At 48.4% G+C, this 23480-nt stretch overlaps 1 protein-coding gene across 3 annotated transcripts in view; it reads left to right on the top strand.

Annotated features, from left to right (window-relative positions):
- LOC144790632 (uncharacterized) overlaps window positions 1-23480 on the top strand; it is a 490677-nt gene that overhangs the window by 300668 nt on the left and 166529 nt on the right. For all 3 annotated transcript variants that reach the window (XM_078665360.1, XM_078665361.1, XM_078665362.1), the window contains exon 12: window positions 11650-11715. In XM_078665360.1, coding sequence (XP_078521486.1) covers window positions 11650-11715 — 66 coding nt within the window. The remainder of the gene's footprint in view (window positions 1-11649; window positions 11716-23480) is intronic.

The raw sequence follows: 23480 nt of genomic DNA, 5'->3' as shown, positions 1-23480 counted from the left end.
TACTGCTTCCTTATTTGCGATTCGCTAATTGCTAATCGCAAATAAGGAATGGCTTTCCCATTCATTCCTATGGGCCTCAAGGCCCATAGGAATGAATGGGGAGTCATTCCTTATTTGCGATTAGCAATTAGCGAATCGCAAATAAGGAAGCGATTTCAAGGGTGCCAGGGTGTCCAAAGGATACCCTGTAGCACTCCTGAAATGCAAATGTACACTGGTGTTGCGCACCAAAGGACATGTGTGTGTGTAACATACAACTTAGAAAAATGCACTAAAGTGCATTTTTCTAAGTTTTCGCTATTTACCACGAAGTTACACTTCGCGGTAAATAGCGGCCCCATATTGCGAATTCGCAATTTTAAAAAGGTTCATGAATAGCATTTAAGGAATCTCTAATTGAGATTCCTTAAATGCGATTCTTCGCAATATAGCGATTCCTAGTATAGCGATTTTTGCATTTGGGATGATGAATCCCAAATGCAAAAATAGCGCTTGCAAAGGGCCAGATTCTGCGAATCTGGCCCTTTGCGAGCCGCTTTCAGCTTGATGAATCTGGCTGATGGTCTCATACAAAGACGTTAGCCCTCGGCCTGGTCTGGTGAATGCTGTGGTTGATTGCCCGAGCCCTAGGAACAAAGATGAGCTGCTTTTTGGGGTTGTGCAAGTTTTATGCACGTTTTATACCGGATATGCCTCTTAGATGGAGGCTCTGTATGTTAAGAGCTAATGTCCCGTTTTATTGGAACGATAACTGTCAAGACACGTTCATGCTGGTCAAGTCGGAGATGATTAATGCTAAAACCCTTAGTGCCTATGACCTGTGTGTACCTTGCATCATACAGTAGATGCCAGTAATTATGGTTTAAGCACTGTTTTGACTCGGAGTCTGGAGAAAGGCGAAATGACCATTAGTTATGCATCCAGATTGTTGCGTGATCCTGAGCTAAATTACTCAGTGATCTAAAAAGAGTTATTGGCATGTTATTGGGCGTGTGAGAAATTCAGGAGTTACGTTTGGGGCAGAAAATGTGTGATACAAACGGATCATAAGCCCCTTGTCTAGATTCTTGGGGGTGACAGACTCAAGTAAGCCACACCAGGCATAGCACGCCTGACTACTAAATTACTCAAATACGATTTTGTTGTCAAACACATTCTGGGAAAGGATAATGTCAGGGCAGATCTCCTTTCCAGACTTCCTATCCATGAAGAGGAAGGGATTGATGTGGAGGAGGACAAAGAGGATTGTTTCATTGCATATGTTGATGCTGTCATAAACAAAGCATGTAGCAAGAGTGAGTGGAAGAAGGTGGAGATTGAGGATACTGTGCTGTGCAAAGTCTAGGAATACATTGTGAAAGGTTGGACCAGAAAGGTATGTGTCTCCTGAAGACCAACCGTTTTATAAAATTGCTGAGGATTTGTCAATTGAAGATGGGGTGATTATGAGAGATGGCAGGTGTGTACCTCCTGCTGGAGTTCATCCTCTACTGGTGTGCTGTGCCCATGATGGGCATTTAGCGTCTACAATGAACAAGAGGCATGTCGGATTACACTTCTGGTGGCCATCCATGGATAGAGACATTCAGTCAGTCGTTAAAGAGTAAGTTGTTTGTGCTGGGGCTGAAAAGAGGTACCAAGTTGTCACACCACCGTTACAACCCATTCCTTTTCCGGATAAGCCTTGGTTGAAGGTTGGAATAGATTTGGTGGGACCTTTCAATTTTCTTCCTCACCATTTATGTTTTGCGTTTTTCTTGATGGATTATCATAGTAAATGGCCAGAAGTTAGTTTTTTGTGCGTTACCCACTGCGTTGCTGTAAATTTCCTAAAGGAGATTTTTATGAGAGAAGGGTTCCCACAGGTGATTGTGTCTGATAATGGAGTGCAATTTGTGAACCAAGAGATGAGAACGTTTCTGGATGATGTGGGAATTAAACATTTGAGGAGTTCTGTTCTCATCCACAAACCAATGGTTTGGTGGAAAGGATGAATAGGGTTGTTGTGGAATGCATCAAGTGGGCGAGGAACAACGGTTTTGATGTGGAGGCTGCGGTCAGGCAATGTTGTGGTTTTATCGCACCACACCACATTCTCTTACCAAAGTTGCACCTTATGTGTCTCTCAGAGGTCGCATGCCACGTCCGCTTTGTATCATGCCTGGTTACTCAAGACTGTTCATGACAAAAGTTCATGCTGGGTGGATCAAGGGGTTTTGAAGTCTAGGTTGGAAGTGGGCCAAGAGAAAATTAGAAATAGGTATGATCTTAAGAAGTCTGTGAGACCTGTTCTGCTGTGCGACTCTGGCGACATGGTTCGTGTTAAGAATACAGACTTTGTTAAAAAAGAAAGCACAGGGTATGGTGATCCTGTGCGTATCGATAAGGTTTGTGGAGGTGCTCTTATGGTACTTGGTGGCCATTGGTAGAATGCCAGCAAGGTGGTGAAAGTGTCAGGGGTGTCTAACCAATTGGGACACAATCTGAATTTGGCCCTGCCATCTTCTGGTGAACAAAGTACTCATGTTGTTCCACATAGGTCGAGTCGTGTGAAACGCGTTCCCTGGAAGCTAAGATGATGCACATTATCTTTTCGCTTTGGTGGTGTATGTAGTTCTTTCCCTCTCTTTAGTTTCCAGTTTTTCTTGAGGCTTATGTTTTGGGGGTGGGGTTCTGTGGTTTTTTGTTTGCTTTGGGAAGACGTTGTTTAAAAAAAAAAGAGGTAATATGTTTTGACTAGCAGGGGGGGGCGTGGCTTAACCACCGACGGGCATGGCTGCTTGAGCTCGGAGCTCCGCGCCTGCCTCGCCGGCTTTATCCTGACATTTTGCCTGGGGTGTAGCGCCTTGGTCCTGGAGGGGCTCCCTAAGCTGCGGGGGCGCCGCTGCGCCATTCGGAGGGAGCCGGCGAGGGCCGCTGCCGCGGCCGGAGCAGAAACTGTTGCGGACCTGGTGTCAGCCGGTCGGCCATATTGTTGGGGCCTACCTCTGGCGCTTCATCCCCGGCCTTGCGTAAACAGGGGGCCGGCACAGAGGTGGAGTGGCCATCTTGCGGCCGGAACGGACTTTCTTTGCCGCGGCCGGCGGCGGCGGAGACGCAGCGGGGCAGCTGTGCCTCTCTACGGCGATCACCCTCTTTGATAGCGGACCCGGAGGACTGTGAGGCCCCCCACTGTGGCCCTGTAACGTCAGGGAGGGTGCTCTCCGACGCTTGTTCCGGCTGGACCTCGGGGCTGGGTCTACCTGCCTCACTGGTGGACCCCTGGGCCCTTCCATAGTGGTCATGGGTCGACCCTGACCGGGAGGCTCGTCGCTACCTGCGGATTCATCCGCCATTGGGATTTTGGAGCTGGGCCCTGACTGCTGACGGCCTGCTCGGGGTCTGGGTGGCGAACAGTAGTGACGGTTCCTCACGGACGTGCCTGGACCCTGCCCCTCCTGCAAACGGGGACCCCACGTTGGGGTTTGTGAGGGAATCTCTGGTGGGAACAATAGCCTCTTTGCCTGGTGCTGGGCGGCGACGGCGTGGAGCGCGATCTGGCTGGGGCCGTGCTGGTGAGGCCTGGGCTCGCGGAGCGGCCCCGGATTGTGGTCACCTGAAGAGCAGGTGACACCCCCTCGGGCCTACATGGAGTGCTGACGGCTGCCCCACGATAGTGGCACCTTCACAATTTGGGTCCGGAGACACCATCGGGGGAGACGGATACCGGAGGCCGCGCCTTGCACCGGTAACACCCAGCGGCCTAGTGGCGCGGCGGCTGCCATGGACTGGTGACCCTGGCCTGGTCTGAAGCGGGGAGCGGACCACGTGCATCTCTTGTTGCCACGGCTGGGTGTGCGTTGTGCGGTCACCGCCTGCCCGGTCTCGAGAGGTGCGGGAACCTTGTGGGACCATGGGGAAGCCAAAGGCGACGAAAGGGGTGCCGCCTCCTGAACCTGTAGAGGAGATGTCGGTGGAGATCAGGACTCTGCTGGGGCACAGGCGCCGGGGCTACAACAACAGCAGCTGGAGCAGATCCTCCAAGCCATCACGGCCACGAGAGAGGCGTTGCATCACGACATCACGCAGGTATCCTTGAGCTTGGGCCTGCTGAGGGCGGATCATGGCAAGCTGGCTGACTGAGTTAAGGCCACAGAATAGACCTTGGAGGTGCTGGAGCCTGCACATAAGGCGACTGATGCAGCGATGGGGGACCTGCTGCGCATGGTGCAACAGTTGGAGAAGACGGCGGAGGACGCTGAAGGCCGCAACAGGCGGAACAACGTCCGGGTAGTGGGCCTACCTGAAAAAATTGAGGGGGACGATATGGTTGCCTACCTGGAGACCTGGCTGCGTAAGGTGGTGGCTCCTGAGGGACTATCGCAGTTTTATACACTGGAGCGAGCCCACCGAGTGCCTACCCGGCTGCCGGTCGCCCTCCCCGACCTGTGGTGGCACGGCTGCTGCATTTTAAAGACCGGGATGTTATTCTGCAGAAAGCGCGAGCACTGGGCCCTTATCGAGTGGATAATGCGTCAGTGTCAATTTATCCTGACTATTCGTATGATGTCCAGCGCAGTCACTCCACTTTCCTCTCAGTTAAGAGGACTCTTCGAGAGGAGGGCATACGGTACTCTCTCCTCTTCCCTGCACGGCTGAAACTATTGGTGGACGGTAAAACTTACTTTTTTGACTCACCTGAGGATACTTGGTGTTGGCTGGAGACATATAAGGCTGGCAGAGATGGCGACGGAGAAGGTGGTGGAGAAGGCAGCGGAAGCCAGCCCGAAACCACGACGGAGGCGGCGACCCAGGGGTCGCATGGCTTCTACTCGGACACCATCGCAATCCCAGACGGAACTGGACCGCCGGGCGGCCCTTCAGGTGGTTTCCGCCATTTCGGGTGCAGTGGACGTAGATCCTGTGGCGGAGTCAGGCTCTCAGCAGGGTTCAGAGGGCCCAGCAACTGAGGGTTCTGATGCGGACAGTCGGGCCCTGCCGCATGTCACGCCAGGAACCGCAGATGGCCTCATGGATGAGTGACTCTTCTCTACCCGGCTTGTGTACAGTAAGGGGATGCTGGGCTGGCGCTGGGTTGTCCTGTTGGGTTTGAGAGCCGGGGGGGACGGTCATCTGGTTGGGTGCATGTTCCTATTGTTTATTTGTGTTAGAAAAGAGGGTCTGCTGTCGAGGATTGTTGGGGATTCCCTCCGGGGCGGGGCGCTGAGGACCTAGGGGATCTATTTTGGAGGCTGAGCGCTGATGGAGTCGGGTGTTATTACCACCTAGCTCGTTCAGGTGTAGAGGCACCCCCCCATACTCACGTTAGGTGTGTGACTCTGGTAGTTTCCAGAGAGCTCCCGCTTTTGGGATCAGGTTTGGATGGGTAACTGCAGTTTAGCACCTGTTCTGGGGAAGAGAGGGAGGGGGGTTAGTTGGGGAAGTTTGGGGTGTTGGGGCGCTGCCAGTGTGCCATCTTGGGGAGGGAGAAGTTGTTTCTTGCTGTATTCTACTATGGGGACCCGCCTTGAATTGAAATGCATTTCCTGGAACGAACGGGGGCTGAACTCCATGAGGAAACGGTATAAGGTACATGCATATCTAGTGCGCAGGGGGATTCAGGTCGCTTTTCTGCAGGAGACCCATATTGTTCACTCCTGAAGGCCGCGCACTGCAGCGCAGATGGCGGGGTCAATTGTTTTATACTACATATATATTCTGCTTATGCGAGCGGTGCATTGATCTGGGTGCGTGCGGGTGTGACTTTCCAGCCATTGACCACGGTGATTGTCTCGGAAGGGAGGTTTGTAGCAGTGCAGGGGCGTATGGATGGAAGAGATGTGGTCCTGTGTAGTGTGTATGCTCCGAATGTGGAACAGCCGGCCTTTTTCTCGCGCCTGTCTGGAAAGCTAGCGACCCTCCTGACTGGTACGGTGTTTTTGGGGGGCGATTTCAACTCGGTCGCCGATGTGGGCTTGGATCGCTCCCATCCTCCACTGGCCCAATCGCCGGTGCATAAGATAGCGCAGGTGTGGCAGGACTGGCAGAGCACGTGGGGCCTGGTGGACGCGTGGCGGACCCACCAACCAACGGATAGGGATTACTCGTTCTACTCCGTGCCGCATGATTTACATGTGCGAATAGATGGTATCTTGTGCTGACCGGAAGCCCAGGGCATGGTCTATCACAGTGAGTATCTGGCACGCACGCTATCAGACCACAACCCTTGTTTGATTGCGGTGCGGTGGACGTGGCGGCGCCAGGTGATCCCCACGTGGCAATTGAACCCCACGGCCTTGGAGGACCCTGTTTTTAGCGCTGAGGTTAAGAATAGCGTGGAACTTTACTTTGCTGAAAACACAGGTACAGCGTCTAGCTGGGCCCATGAGTGGGACGCGTTTAAGGTGGTGATACGAGGGGCGTGCATTTCGGCTACGGCGGGAGCCCGCAAGACGTTGCTGCGGGATATTACACGAGAGGAAGACGGCTGCGATGTGCCGAACGGGCAGGGCACACAGATGCGAGGGGTCAGACAGCAGTTTTGGAGGCGAGTGAGGCGGTGGCCACTCAGGTGGAGCGCCTGCGTTGTCTTGATTACAAGGAGTATCTGGTGAGAGCCCATGCAGAAAGAGACAAAGTGGGTTCTTTATTGGCGTGGTTAGCAAATCCGGCAGCCCGGGGCACTCCGATCCGATCATTGGGCACGACTACTGGGGACCTCGTATATTCGCAGTCGGAGATTAATGACCAGTTCCTTAGCTACTATACTGCGCTCTACCGTAGCGCGATGCTGGACCTACCGGAGGAAACCCAGGATTTCCTTTTAGAGGCTCAGCTCCTACGGTTGACTCTAGATCAGGGAGACAAGCTGGGGGAGGCATTTTCCCTGGGTGAAATTCAGACTGCAATCAAACGCATGGCGCGGCGGAAGACACCAGGGGCTGATGGTCTCCCGGTAGACTTTTACGCTAAATATGTGGTTCTCCTGGCGCCCAGACTGCTCTCGGTATATAGGGAGGCTTGGGATCTGGGGAGACTGCCTGCATCTGCCAGAGAGGCGATTATCATATCATTGCTGAAGAAGGGCGGAGACGCCAGTATACGCTCAGCGTATCGCCCGCTCTCCATGCTTACCGAGGATTATAAAATACTCAGTAACATTCTTGCGACCCGGCTTCTGGAGCACATGTCGACCTTGGTACACCCAGACCAGGCGGGCTTTATTCCTACCAGGAACACGGCGACGTGTATACGCCGATTACTCCGAGTTATGGAGGGGGGTTGCCAGGAAGTTCCGAACACTGTTGTGCTTTTGGTAGATATTGAGAAGACCTTTGATAGCGTGGAGTGGCCGTATATTTTTCAGGTCTTAAGAGAGTTCGGCTTGGGAGATCGGTTTGTGCAGTGGACAGCGTTACTGTACAACTCGGCCTCCACCAGGGTTAAAACGGGCTCGACCATATCGGCGGGTTGCCAGGTGGGGAGGGGCACCCGGCAGGGCTGCTCGTTATCCCCGCTGTTGTTTGCACTCGCGATTGAGCCGCTGGCTGCGCATGCTAGGTTGGGGAGGTCATATGAAGGCCTGTCGTTGCGCGGAGAGGCCCATTACATTTCTCTATACGCCGACGATCTACTGATGTTCTTGTCCGGTGAAAATGAGGCCTGCTCCGGCGGTTTGGTCGGCTGTCAGGCCTGTGTGTGAATTTGACCAAAACCAGCCTATTCCCATTGACCCCCACTGGGCAGCGGCCTTCAGCAGGGGAGGACCTGAGGTGGGAACCCTGCTGCCTGCCTTATCTGGGCGCCCGTATTTATCATACACAGTCTAATCTCTTGGACGGTAATGTACACAAGGCGATAAGAGGCCTGAAGGGAAGTATGGCCTTTTGGAGCTCTCTCCCTCTGTCGGTTGCGGGCCGAGTGGCACTCTTAAAGATGGTGGCGCTGCTGCGTTTGCTCTACTTTTTCTGCACATTACCTGTGTGGATCCCGACCGCGGTCTTCCGGACGCTTCGGGCTATGACTACGGGTTTCCTCTGGGGTGCAGGTAGGCGGCGTGTTGCGCTTGCCACTCTGATGCGTCCGCGGGCTGATGGGGGACTGGCGGTGCCTGATTTTGAATGGTACTACCTGGCGGCGCAGCTTCAGTGGCTCACGTTGGCGGTGGCTCGGGAGTTCCGGGGTCCTGAGAGTCCCTATGGTAGAGTGATCCCCCGACACGTATTGTCCTTCATAATTCATCAACAGAAGATCGAACTTAGCCAGCTCACTCTTGAGGAGCGCACCCTCCGCCTATGCTGGAACCGGAGTCCGAAACGAGTCGGTTGTTCCTCTCCGTATGCCCCGGAGATACCATTGGGCATGTGCACGGCCCTCCCCCACAGGGGTAATTGGACTGCACTGGCAGTTTGGGAGGAGCTGTGCTTACATATGGTGGGAGACCTGTATGGAGATGGCGCATTGCTGTCCTTTCGGGAACTAAAAACCACGTTTGGGTTGCCACGAGGAGATTACTTATTGCATGCTGCGTTGGTAGCGGGACTGCAGCGCCGCTGGAAGATGGGGCTGCAGGAACCTCCGACCTCGCTGGGCTGCCAGTATGTCACCATGGCGGCGGGCACTTTTAAGGCCGTCACTTACCTCTACCGACGTCTATCGACTGAACGCTTATCGTCGCTAGATACCTTAAAAGGTAAATGGGAGACGGACATCGGCAGGCCCATACCGGAATCGCCGTGGCCCCACCTATTGCGGCGAGCCTGGAAGGGTACGGGCAATGCCCGATTCCAATTGGTACAATTTTTCACCCTTCATAGGGCGTACCTGACTCCGGCTAAGATCTTGAGGTACTTTGGGGTACCCCATTCAACATGTCCGAGGTGCGCAGTAGATGGTGCCGATTTCCAGCATATGTTTTCGACCTGTGCAGGGTTGGGATCCTATTGGGAAGAGGCTGTGACATGTCTGACTCATGTGACGGGGCGGACACTGGAGGCTGAGATGGCCACTTGTTTGCTGCTTTGGTTTGGCCATACCTCCCATACCAAAGTTACTAGTAAATTCTGCGACTTGGGGCTGATCATGGCAAATAGGGAGCTCACCATGCATTAGAAATCTAGAACGGGCCCCCACTACCAGAGATGGCGGACGAGCTTCTTGACCTGGGCGAGCAGCGAGGGCACCCTCCGCTTGCAGTTAGCTAGGCGCGCGAACAATAAAAAGGCATTGGAGACGGCAAGAGCGTGGGAGGCACTGTTGACTGAACTGCGGACCCCATCTGCAGATTCCGAGGAGGAGGAGGGAGGGGAGAGTACTGACACTGAGACTAGTCGGGGGGACTCTGCCGGCGCCAGACAGGTGGAGAGAGTGTTGAGTGAGACTAAGGGGTGCGGGTAGATTGGTGGAGCGCCCTACGACGAACCAGGATTGATTGCGTTTGCAACTTTGGAAGGGGCTATAGGGCTCTGACTCTCTTATGGAAGCACTTTATTATGTTGGTACATTTGATCCTAGGGGGTTACACGGCTGTATAGATGGGTGGTTCACTACTAAACTCCCATTCGACCTAAATAAGGCGCACTGGCGGGGGGAGGGGAGCAGGGAGGGGGAGACGGGTATTTACGGGTGTGTGGAGGGAAGATGTATATTCAATGTTTGCTTTTATCCTGTGGCAGCATGAGCCATCTGCGACATGGCGGCCTTTTCCTTGTGGCTTAAATGGTTTCTTGCAAAACTAATAAAATCTGTTACAAAAAAAAAATGTTGTGACTAGCAAGGTTTGTTCATTACAATCTTTGGAATCCCTGTGATGTTGCCATAGCTGCTCACGAACATCAGAGTTCCACCCTTGACAGGTGGAGCTCTCCAGACGTGTGGGGGCCTCGGTGGCTCGTTGAACCCAGAATAAACTTAATGAAGAAAAAAACTCCCCGTTTCCAGTCTTGTTTGGCGTGGAAAGCACAACAGAAAGCCTCTCTGATCTTCCAAATAGGACCTCAGACAGCACCAGCTGCCCAAACTACCAAACGATATTAGCTGCTCCTTCTCTCCTCTTTCCCCTTAGGACAGAATGTGAAATCTCAACAGAAACCTTTTATAGTTCAAGAGTCTGCGGTAAAACAATAGGTGTGCTCCTCCATTAAGACCCACTCACTTGCGCCTACCTATTTCCTTTTGGCCCTCCCTCCTTACACTAGCAGGAAAGATGCCTCACTCCCTGTCATTCCATCCATAAGTCAGCAATGTCAACAAGGGATTGTCCAGCTCACATCTTTAAGGAAAACCCTGCCAGTACATTCAAGCCACATATAAAAATAAATGTTGGTCCTAGTCCTAGCATACTAGATCACTGCAGTGCTTTACATACCAGTCAATCAACAATATAAAAACAATTTTAACAAATTTAGAAAGGCAGAGAACCTCTTGTAGCCCCATTTAGAAGGTATACTTCTTATAGTTTGTAGGGAGTTTCTAAAACAATATCAGCAATTTAATTTTCTTTTTATGATTACATAAGAAATCGGAGATGCTTTTAAATTTCAACATGTTTAAGTGTTTTTAAGCTAGTAATATGTTAACTTTTGCTGTTAGAGTATTGCCCCTAAGAAGTAGTTTGTATAATTTGTATTGACTATCTCCAATACAAAAGGTTCATATGTAGCAATTTATTGTATTCCGGTGAGCTCCCTATTTATGGGATACAATCATTCAGGGAGATAAAGATATACATGATCCAGGCTGCTTATTAATGTAACATCTACTCAAAGTCTTCTCAAATTAAAGCACTCTCCCATTGGGTTACTAACACCCACCAATAAATACATTTCAGAGAATTCTGCCAAAAGGAAACATCTGCTAAGGAAATGCCATGATAATTCCCATGACCTCAGCACAAATCATTTTATGCAGAAAGGGTGACCAATGGCTTGAGACTGCTCACTGCATGTTAAACATTCTGTCACTCACTATATTTGGTGGCAGCTTTCTAGCTCATCCATTTCCTTTCCCCTATGTTAGAGTAGATCGGAACCTTTCTGACCAAGAGGCATCGGACCCCAGTTGCCCAAAAGTGATGTGCTCCTAAGGCGTGTCTTCATGCAGTGTGAGCCTCATCCAAGCTGTACAAATGGGATTTGTTCACAAGGTTACTTTGCATGCTGTTTCTAGATTTGTACTCTTATCATCCCTCTGAAGTAGATAATCCCTTGAGTGGAAAGCAGCCCTTAATTTGCGCCGGGGGTTTCCGGTGCTCGGAACCGGCACTTAATTGTTAACACCGGCATGTATGACACCTACCACATAGTGGCGCTGTTTGTATAATTTTAAGGTGAGTAGAACAGCATATGTTTATTAATTCGGTATATATTAAAAACAACTAATACATGCTGACCAAGCTATTTTTATGTCTTTGGGGGCCTGGAATAGTCTGAATTTTCACACTTGTAGCAGTTTGCTGTTTAGCAGTTTTGTTGCTACTGTCACTGGCAACACCAGCAATGGCAATGGGTGGTGTAAGCTTTGGAGGCCTCCTAAAGAGAGCCCTGGCACTTAATTGTTTTACCTATTAAGCACTGGTTGATAGCCTCCATTTCTCTGATAGAACTTAGCATGATGCATTGTCTTTAGTAGGTACTAAACATTTCATTATCATTTGTTTTTGTTGACTTGCAGCAAGGATATCTCATTGTTCACCCAAGGAAATGTGACTGCGTATTGTGCACAGAAGACGCTCCTGAGGTAGGTGTAAACTCCATCATACATCTCTACAACTTTATGCCCCTCTTACCGCTGCTAAAAATGTGTTGGTTCTAAAGAACACTGCCATAACATTAGTGCCTGGAGAATACCTCAGCTATAGGGTGTTAAAAATGTGATTTTACTCACTTTCTCATGCTTCACAAGGGCTTTAGTAGTAAGCCGGTTATTAGGCATTTCTGTTGTACCATGGTGGAGTGCTTAATGAAAACACCTCTCTTGTCAGGGACAACTAGTTAGAAAGATTAAGGTGACAATTTGGAAGTGAGCAGCGATGGTGAAACTACCAATAATTAGCAGATTTCCTGTCTGCCACTAACATCTTCCCGCCTTATTTCTGCCCTGTTTTCAGGAAAATCATGACTGCCATCAAACACTGGTGGAATTAGCGAAGAGAGAGGTCTGCCCTGTTTAAAATGTGCCTTCTGACACCATGGATGCCAAAACTTTACCTTAACAGGAGGAAACACATATCATTGTACCTGATTTGCTGTGAACAAACTCCCAATGGCAAAACAACCCCCTCTTTTAGTTTTTCTTTGTACCATCTTTTGACAGGTGGCAGTGTGTAGTTTCAAAGAGGGAGTGCAGTGTCGTAAGAAACAGTTTTGGTGCAAAGCTATTAATTTTCAAAAAACATGCCTCTGATTATGAATCTACATGTTAAACTTATGTAAGCACAGTTATATGAAATGCCTTCAAAGGTGAACATAGGTCCAGAAATTAGGGTTTTTGAAATGTCTAGACTAAGCATATTATTATACTACATAATTTCAAAATAACTCAAATCAAATCATTAACATTGGCTTAATAACATTGTCACACAAACGGAATTAATGAAGAGCTGTGTATAAATTAGACCTGGGCGACAAATTACATTCCGCTCGCGGAATTTGCGGAACTTCGTGTTCTGCGGAGAATGCGAAATTGCCCAAAATTCTGCGTTCCGCGACTTCGCGAAATTTTTTGCTAGTTCGCGTTCTCAAAATGCATTTTCGCAAAATAATTTCCCCCGAGCACGCAAACAGCAATTGCGAACAGGAAAAAAGCATTGCGAACAAGCAATTCCACGTGTTCGCGGAATTCCTGCGTGTTCGCGGAGATTTGCGTAATGCGCTTACGCAAATTCCGCCCACCCCTAGTATAAATGGAGAAGGGGACAAAAATATTTTTAAGAATCAAGTGTCATATTTAAATATTCATGTGACATATTATCACCACTACTATGATCATGTAAATGTGTGAGTGAATACACAAGGGAACCACACATGCATTTACCACGCATGCCTTTACAACGCAATCACTACGCGCCTGCGATGTTACCAAGCATTCCTTTACCAAGCAAGGCATTACGACTTGCCTTAGGGGAGCGCTGGACTTTGGAATAGGATAAATTACTATTGCAACTCCAGTGGGTGTATCAGTAGAGAAAATGTTGGACTGAATATCCAATACCAGTCCAACACCACTTTCCCTAAAGCAAGTCATTGTAACAACTTGCGTGGTAAAGGAATGCGTGCTAACATCGAAGTCGGGGTAGTGACTGCTTTGTACGGGCAGATTGTTGTTAAGACTGCCTGGTAATGGATGTTTCCCATGTGTGTCTATATGTCTGCTTGGTATGAACGAATATCTTGGTATCTAGTTTGATACATCCCTTATTACCTTTCTTTTGTCCCTCCACTTTTTTGCCTCTATCCCACTGCACTAAGATTTTGATTTTTTTAAAGCTTTATAGGGAGCTATTTAAGGGGTGACATCATAGTAGGAGTGATATAATCTGGTTGTGATATGTGACAAGGTCATTCCTGAGCACACTTTAGACTCCCATTGGCCCTAAGGAAGTACAAATATGCCAACTTATCATTTAGAGTGTGAAAAAGGGACAGGTTGTGACCGATGAAATGCCAAATCAATTTACCCAAAGGGAATTCACATTAAGAAAATACATTGCCAATAAGAGTCGCAGGTATTTGATAGGCCCGGGCGGAGTTCACGGAACTCCATGAAGTGACTGAAATACTCCGCCGTGCTACGCAGAGTTCCGCAAGCGGTAGACTGCATTACGTCGTTTGTGCTGATGTTTAGCAGCAGGTGTTTGTCCCGCACTGTAAACTAAGCACGAATGGCACCACTCGCAAGAAGGCATTGCTTCTGTCTGCCACTCGAGTAGACGTTTTAGATGTTCTACTCGGGCGGCAATTTCCTCAACACGATTGGAAGGTTTCTAACGTAAGAAGTAGCGGCCATCCGCCACCCCCTGCATTGAGAAATCTCACCGGGAGGTGGTTTGGAGTGAGATTTTCGTAGCTTGTGCCCACCAGCTTAACGTTCGTGAGCACGACGAGGAAAAAACTCCCCTTTGCAGAGTTTTCTGGTACTCCACATGCTGCTCGGAGTGGGAAAAACTCTGCAAACTCAGCGAGCCCAGCGAAATTTCAAGCCTAGGCCTAATATTTGAGTGCGTTCTTTATAGTGTTTTATTAGAAACTGTTCTAGTGTAGACTATATATAAAAATATGACAACACATATTAAAAGCAGTGTGGCACACATGAACAAAGAGTGAATAATATAAAATAGACATTTTTATCCGAATACCCTTCTTACTAAATCCTGGCCCATAATCATTAGCATAGAATGGTCTGCCACTGTTAGAGGTGCGTCACATTTGTTGCATATCTGAAAGCAGAATTTAAGCAGCTATGAACCCACAAGGACACTGCACATTGTTAGTGCTTCTCTCTCATTGAGAGAGTTTAGGTGGCTGATTTTATAGTAATTCTCAAAGCCATTTTAATTAATTTTCCCCATGATTAGTGATTTAATATACAAGAATAACCATGGTAAATATTTTTCTACTATGTAACGCATACATTGGACTCTAGTGACATCGGGCTCCCCTCTAGACCCTGCCCCTCCCCCCATTCTTTCACTTGGGAGCTGAGAAATTCTCCCTATAATTCGGAAACTATTAAGGCGCCGATTGCGATGTCATTCGGAAAAGCTCCGAATGGGATTTAGTTTTGCAGAATCCGATTCGGAACCCTTGTTTCCGAACGAATAGTGCGCATTTCCCAACAACCCAATACGACGCCCGGAAACTGTATGAGCAGTCCGAATCTGTTCCGAAAGGCATTCGGACAGCCCGAGATTTTCAGAGCCGATTCGTACATGTTAGAAATGGGGATCTCTGGTTGGCTAAGGCTTGAGCCAAAGCCAGGCAGAGACCACCATTCTAGTCAGGGAAAGGGAGTTACACGCCAAAGATAACCCTTGCTGACCCCCTTGGTAGCTTGGCACGAGCAGTCAGGCTTATCCCGGTGGCGATGTGTAAAGCATTTGCACAACACACACACTAACAACATACTAGGCACACCACAAAATGAACTCCACACAAGGTTATATATAAAAATAGACTTTGTATTATCATAAAACACATAAGATGGTAATCACACAATATACACTGTGCCAACTGGCACTGGGCAATATTTACAGGGGATTATTTACACATGACAGGGCCACGTGGGCCCCCGTCAGAACCCTCACTTGGTAAAAGTCAGAACATGTCATAATCTCAGAACACAACAAGTAATTACTGGCAGAGATAATACTCAACGTCAACCTGTAACATAAATCATAACAGGCACAGTATCACCTAAGGCGAAAAATCTATTCTGCGCCAACCTCATAAGCTAAACTAGGGTAAACCATAATCTCCTAAACATAACCTGCATTAGGAAATAAAGTTATTAACATAACCTGTAGTGAAGAATAAATCAAACCTAGACCACAGTAGGGAATCAAATAAAACATAAGACAGTAGGTAAACACCTAATATGCATTAAAAGCACATCTATAAGCATAAATCAAGGTGCATAACACATACTATAAACATCACATTTCCTAGCACCTATATAACTCACACTAGGGCCTTGCGCCATATAAACCTGATAGTCCCAGGGCCAACTGCCCATCCTTAAGGGGCTCAAATGCCCTCTGTCCAAAGTCAGGGCGCGCTGGCGCAAACCTAAACGTGGCAACAGCCCACTACTTGCTGGGCAGCTGGGAGTCTTAGCTGAAGGGCCTAAACGTAGCAGCTGGCACTAAGTGCTGCGCAGCTGGGCAGGCCAAGGTAGGGCGAAGGAGTGCGTCTCACTCCTGTACTTAACACATGTCCCCTAAAGTGCAAAAAGACCTAAACAGTGCAGCTGCCCACTACTTGCTGGGCAGCTGGGAAGTGGAGAAAATGCGGCATGGGCTCTTAGTGGCCCTCAGGACAAAATGTGCAAAACGTAGGAGCCCTCTAGGCTTCTAAAAATAAACATGTGTCTTGGAGCACTTGGGCTCCTGAAATAATGTTGCCAAACGTTAGAGCTGCCTAGGCTCGTAGAAATGGTTAGGCTAGTGTTTGGAGCCACCCGGGCTCTGTAGTCCAAATTATGCCCCCAAGAAGGTGGAGCGCACTAGCGCTTCTTAAAATGAAATATGCCTGAGGCTGTTGCAATTGCGGGCGAATAATCATGGGCCCCTCTGGGCCAGCCATCAAATAATGGTGCCATCGTTGGAGCCATCTAGGCTCAGAAAGCAAATAGGTCCCCATGGAGCCACATAGGCTCTAAGATACTGGGGACACTCGAAGGAGCGGCCTTCTGGCAGTCAGGCCACTCTAGACGGGGCTAGCACAGTGCCTCGTTCAGGCACTACCAATTTCTTCTCACGGAGCCCCCCCATCAGCCACTGTTACTCACAGGGCTGCGCTTCTCTGGCGGGGGCTCCTCCTAGCGCTGGGTGCAGGCCTGCGGGGCTTCCCTCCTCTCACGGGAGCCCCGCACAGACAGACTTCACCACCACCTTCACCCGGGCCCCCTCCTGGGACCCGGGGCTTCTCTACTTTGGCCGCTACGGCGGGCTCTCCCTCCAACATGGGAGCCCCGCCTCAAAGCGTCCTGCCGGTCTCTTCCGCCTCAGAGCATGGGGAAGCCCTAAAGGATGGGCCAAACCTCACGCTGCGGGAGTCCCTGACAGCTGCGGCCAATCCCAGCACGGTGCCGAAGTGATGTCAGCGGCTCTTCGGTGCTGCGGCGGTGATTTTCCTTTCTGCGTGCAAATGAGGGGTAGGCTCCCTCGAGATAAAAAATAAAGGTAGAGGCGGGGTGGGCACCCCTGTTGGACTAAAATAAGTGGGGTGGGCACCCCTATTAATTATTAAATAAAGATAAAGATGCAGGGTGGGCACCTGCAACCAAAGATAAATCTAAGCGGGGTAGGCACCCGCAAGGTCGGTACCACGGGGGAATCCCTACGCTGGGGATTCCCTCTTAAAGGGGGACAACAAGGAGAATGAGCACAGTGCTCCCAGGCTGCAAAAGGGGCTCCCAAAGTCTTTCTAGGGTCCTGAAGTCAAAGTAGGGCCAGAGTCTTTCCAAGGTCCTGAAAATAGCAACAAGGCAAAAGGGTCCCAGAAAAAGAAGTCCTCCAGGCATCCAGGGGCAGGGCAGGGCCTAGGGAGGCTAGCCTTCCCCTGGGCCCCAGCAGCAGAACGCCCCTGGTAGTTTCAAGTCCAAAAACAACATTTTCATGGGGTCACAGCCCCTCCTTTCATTCTGCTAAATCATTTGTTCTCAAAGGTGCAGGCAAGGGCAGAACCAGATACAACTGGTTCTGGAGCACTTTGTTTTGCTAAGCTCCCCTCTCTATTCAAAAGACAGGCCAGGGACATCAGACACACCACAGGGGGTGGAGCCAGCATTGTGGAGGGAAGGCATAGCCCTATTCAGGTACCAGGTGCAACTCCTCCCTTCCATCTACATGCAGATCTCCCTATTCACCACAGGGCAGACTCATCCTGGCTCCTGGAGCCAGCCAAACCAGCCAGCCCCTGTCAGTCACAAGCCAGACAGGCAAATCACATCTCACAGCACACAGAAATGCCAACTTCTAAAAGTGACACTTCTCCACTAGACACAACAAATATGCGCACACCAACGTGCAGCATTTATCCTCACGAGTTCGCACATACCAAACTCGACTCTACACTCCCCACATATCAGGAACTACCATGGACACACATATCCCCCATGCATTCCTATGGGAGGGCAGGCCACTCTCAGCACACGCACTCCGAGTGCGCACGCACTTTACACTGGGCTACAGTGCTAAAGTGTGCAGATGCCTAAAATCACTACCACCATGCCAGAGGCTAAAGGCAAAAAGTCTAGGGGTGAACCTGCCAAAAAGATCCAAGTCCAGCAGTACAGCTCTATGGATACGGTTTCCCGGATGAGTGATTACGATGACCGATTCGGACAGCCGTTCCGATTTGGTCTGCCTGACACAAAACGGCTGTCGGAATATGTCTTTGGGGGCCCGCTCCTGGCCCCCCTTAACCCAGAGGCATCCGTTTGGGGCCCGTGGGGGTACCCAAGGGACCCCTTTTCCCAAGCATGCACAATTTGGCAGGCATCATTGGGTGCCCGCCACAGGGTGCAAGGTTTTCCCTAACCACCCCTTTTTTCAATGGTAGCCTGTGTTCGCGTTCGGAACACAGACTCCCATTGAAGTCAATGGGAGTCTGACAGAACGATGTTGGGAACCATCATAATCGGTCATCCGGACTCGCAGGGCCTAATTCATTCGGAAATGAGTCCAGGATCAATTTGTTCGAAACTGTTTCCTAACGACTTTGTAATCACCCCTAAGTCTGTCCATCTCCACAGGCATAGTTCCACAAGATAGGAAGCACACGATGGTCAAGCAACTGTTAAAAAAAAAAAATGTTTACCCCGCTTGCCCAGGGAACTTTAGGCCTATATCTCTGCTTCCAAAGTTTGGAGAAGTCCTGGAGAAACACATCAGGATAATTTGCTTCTGGAGGACTTCTGTAAGGAATAAAGGACTGATAAGAAGGTGCACAATAAGATGCACATCTACTCGGACAATGCTAACCTGTGACAGTTGCTAACATATCAAGTTGCTCTTAAGTATTAAAGTGCTCAGAGAAGCTTTGCATTATTGTAGCCTTTTAATTAACCCTGGAAACAATACAGGATGCTTAATGAAGATTTCTTGATTCTAATTATTTCATATATATGTAAACAATGAAAACTCATAAAAAAAGTCCCTCTGTCCGCAAGAATCGGAGTCCACAAACAGACCTTACCACGCACATTACTCCTATGAATAAATCATTTTTGGTTTTGTCAGGGGTCAACAGGCATGTGTATCCAAAAAATTAGATATGTTGGTTGTTAATGCTCCTTCACCAGCTGTCACTGGCATGTTCTTCAGTTGATTCATCTTTATACTGACAGTATATCTGCTGGTCCAACTTTTCGATATAGCTGCAGACAGGAGAGCTTATATCCTGAAACAGTGTAGGAAGGCAAGAAATACCACTAAACTACACTAGCTGCATTAAAGGACAGGAAAACAGAGGCGGATGGCTGCTGAGATCCACCTTTTGCAACTTCATTAACTCCACTAGCTAACCATACTTTCACAGATTGTCTTCTTATATATATAATATAGGGATTTTACTGTTCTTAGAACAGTTCCATGAAAATGGAATGTCAAAACATTAAGCAATGGAAAAGTCTAACAGAAAACAAATGCTACCGTCGCACACCACTCTCACATCGAATTACATGCCTGAAGTTAAAAGCAGAGTTGTCAAGGAACTAGCTGAGATAAGAGGTATTACTTGATCCAGAGATGACTCACAAAGTAACATCCCACAGTCACAGCACACTTAATGATGGAGAGGTGGTACAATGAAATGCAAAGGTAGCAAAGCGGCATTTGCATCTTAACCACTAAATGATAGAAGTTAAAAGACAAGATATGAGTCAAAGAGTGATGAAGGTATATAGATATGTGTAATTCAAAGAAAATATCTATAAACTGCTTTATTTCTGGTAGTACATTATAGCAATATGGGGTGGATACACCTAGGAGCATAGAGGGTTGTCCAATATGGAGAGCTGATCCAACTTGGGATAGCTGTGAGTGAATGCAAAATATTTCTCATAGGAAATATTCATCACAGTTAAAAATATGTATGTGACCTATATCACAAACTCACCTACATAGCAATGAAGCACTATAGATTATGGTGTTTTACAGTGGACAGTGCAGAAGAAGAGAGGCGAGAATGCAGCTTCAAGATAAGGGTTTTTACAGAAAAGACGGGAAGTGCGCAGGGGTGAGGAAATTTCTGTGCTAGAAATTAGTTTCATGCACTTAGCGTCCAGTGATGCTGTGATTTTCTCCATCCCAACAATATCCTACAATTTATGCAGTCTATCAGTGTAGTCCGGTACAAAGTCGGTGCGCATTTAGAAGTGATGGCCTGCTTTGCAGCACAGAGTGACATTGTTATGACCTTTTCCCTATTGGAATGCAGTGGTTATGTTTGTGCATTTGGCAGCCCTAAAAGAATATAACTGGGCAGGTTGGTGATGTCAGTAGTAAAATTTCTCATTAATGTCTTTGAGTAAGTCCTCCCAATATCTTTTAAGTTTGGAGCAGTGCAAACGTAGATGGGCAGGATGCTTGCATGACCACAGTAGTGCTAGCAGGTGTCTAAGTTGCCGGTCCTCCACTTGGTCACCCTTACAGAGGTGTAGTATCAGCAATGGGTAACCTTAAGTAATGCCTCCTACCCTGTTTCACTCAGGAATGAGGTGTGCTCTCTGTGTAGCCTGTGGGTCCATTCTTTAGATGTAAATGTGTGATCGAGCCCTTCTCATCTCCTCTGGGCTGGTGATTTTGCGGAGTCTGTGAATGTATTAAGAAAGAAGGATAACATTAGAGAGTGAGAACAAAGCCTGCTCACCTTCCCTAATTAATGTACTCAACAAATTGAAGCGAGCATTCTACCATACTTTGTTTGTCTGTCGGCTTAAGATGTTCTTAACATGTCTGTGTGAAAAAAAACTTTTAGGTTTTCTTAAAAGATCCCTCACTCACTAACCTAGTTGGTGGCATGCTTCATCATTGGGGTCCCACCCAAGTTACCTAGCTCATCACGGGTGTGCTGCAATTCCTGATTGCGGCGGAACAGGTTTGTTTTTGGTGTTTCTCAAATGAGGAAAATGTGAATTAAAATTGCCGAGAGGGCCTTGTGGGGGTGGGGGGGCTTGAAGGCCCAGTGTTTAATGGATTTATAACACCAGGTTTCTTCAGCCGGTAGCCCATAGTTCGTTTGAAATTGTGAGAAATCCAAAAGGGCTTTGTGATCGAATAAGTGTCCTAGCCTCTTACAAATAGCATGTCCCACTGCTGTGGGTGGGAACTCTGGGTTGCCTATGATATGAGTGAAGGGGAAATTTGTGATGATACACCCCTGGATATCTTAACTTTGTCCCATGCTACTACTGTGCCGTGGGTGACAGGTGAGATATAAACTCTTAGTGGTTGATGCCGTGTTAGGAGCCAGAGAAGTTTCCAAACGTGTATTCCAGCTTTACTTTGGTCCATGAAGCACCAACTTTTCATCACAGGCTCTCTGTTCTATTCTACTATGTAGACCCAGTTGGGCTGCTAAATAGTAATGTGTGAGATGGGGTATTCCAAGGCCCCATCCAGCTAGTGATGAGTAGGCTCTCTTACGGCAATGTGCGTCTTTTACCTTCCCAGATACAGGCTTCAATCAAATGTTGTAGTTTGTTGAGCAGCGTGAAGGTGGTTGCAGTGAATTTTCATAGGATACAATATCTTAGCGAGGAGTCATTTTTACTGCAGCATTGTGTAGAGCAGAGCGTTCTGTGTCCAAGAAATCTGTATAGTTACACTCTACAGATCTCCCCAGAGTGGAATAGATTATAAGTCCTAGATAGTGGACCTAAAGTCCACCCACATAAATGTACACTGGTGCTCTAGCTGGAGTTTGTCTTGTTGTGGTATTGTGAGGTTATGGGCTTTTTACTTCTGAATGTTGACTTTACAGCCGGCTATAGAGAGAAAACTGTCTAACAACATCTGTGTATAATGCTATCTTGTGTTCTAGGTGGCCTAAAGTGAAGCCCCTGATCTGCACACTCCCTTGAATCCTGCCTGACAGCAGCTCCATGTAAAGGGCAAACAGGAGTGCGGAGAGAGGGCAGCCTTGGCACATACCACTAGTGATGGGGAACGCACTGGAGGGTAGGCCATTAACTCTCACTCGGCTGTAGTGCATTGTCGCTACAAGTCACCTATATCTTGAAGGCTGGGCCCAGTCCTATCTTGTCGAGTACCTGCCACACAAATGGCCAATGCACATGATCAAATGCGTTTTCAACGTCAATTGACTAACTGGGGTTCATGAGTGGTGGGCTTTATCTATAAGGTAGAGCAGTCATTTGGTATTGCTGTCACTGCCCCGCTCCAGTATAGATCCCACTTGGTCTGGGTCTACAAAACCTAGCGTAAGTGGATTGAGGGGCTCCGCAATGATGCCTGTAAAACATTTAGCATCAACATTTAAGAGGGAGATGTGGTGGTAAGAGGAGCATTTTGTTGAGTCCTTCCAAAGTTTGGGAATACCTGTGATCACTGCCTTTCACATGGAATCAAGGAGGGCATCTAGGTCCTAGAAGGAATTCTATTGGTGAGTAACTTGTGGGGCCAGCTGGGTGGCAAATGCTTTGTAAAAGCTTGGGCAGAAGCCATCCTGCCTGGTTGTAATCAGGTACTGGCTGCGATGGCTTCCTCTTGGCAAATTTCTACTTCCAGGGATTGCACCTCAGGTGCTGGGAGGTGTTATATGGACAGTAGCGAGATAGGCATCCGTGTCATCTGGGTTCACTTTGTCTGCAGTGTAAAGATCTGCATAAAAACGCTTGATGCCAAGTGATCTCTTCATCCTTGTGCACCACACACCCTTTCTGTAAGTGGATCTCGGAGATCCTACTTATATGAATCTGAGGCCAAAGTTTATTATCTAGTGATCAACTGGCTTTATTCCCTCTAGCATAGTATTTCTGTTTTAAGCGGAGAAGGGCATATTCCACTCTGTCAGTATCTAAGGCCTTATGTTGCTTGCGAGCTAGTGTCAACTGACTACGCACTCTATGGGATCCAGACTGTTTATGAGTGGTCTCAAGATTTTGTACTTGTTCCTCCAGGGAGAGGCGTTTGGCCTTTCTGATTTTATTCAATTGTGTTGAAATGGCTATGAAGGTCCCGATACTGACTGCCTTCAGAGTGTTCGAAACCAGGAAGATGGGGGTGTTCGGGGTGTTGTTTATCTTCCAAAATTATGGATCCCCTCCTGGACTTCTTGAAGAGTAGACTCATATGCCAGGAGAGTGTTGTTAAGTCACTAGGGTCTGTGTGATGAGGTGCGTCTCCAAATATAAAATGTGAATGTGATGGGTGAATGGTCTGAGAGAGTCATAATGCCCATCTCCGCCTGCGTGATCACCATCAAGTTACGAAGAGAAGAGAGAAAGAAGCCTTATTGGGAATATGTCTAGTGTGATGCAAAAAAAAATGTATAGTCCCTAGCAGCTGAATGCTGTAGCCTCTATGCATCAGAGAGAACCACCTTGTGCAGCCAGCGTAGGCCTTACTGTGAGAATGCGCTGGTTTGTCCTACTCTCTGAGTCAATACGTCCAGTGTGGCATCAGGGACAAGGTTAATGTCTCCCCCCTATCATTATATCTGTATCAGGAGACGAAGTAGGTGACCAGGCCCTGAGCATTCAGAATAAATTGCCTGTGACCGTCATTGGGTGCATATAGCGTGGCAATGGTGAATGTGTAG

The sequence above is a fragment of the Lissotriton helveticus genome, chromosome 11, assembly GCF_964261635.1.
Source record: "Lissotriton helveticus chromosome 11, aLisHel1.1, whole genome shotgun sequence".
Taxonomy (NCBI): Eukaryota; Metazoa; Chordata; class Amphibia; order Caudata; family Salamandridae; genus Lissotriton; species Lissotriton helveticus.
The sequence above is the reverse complement of the archived record's forward strand: the minus strand, read 5'-3'. Positions and strand labels throughout refer to the sequence as shown.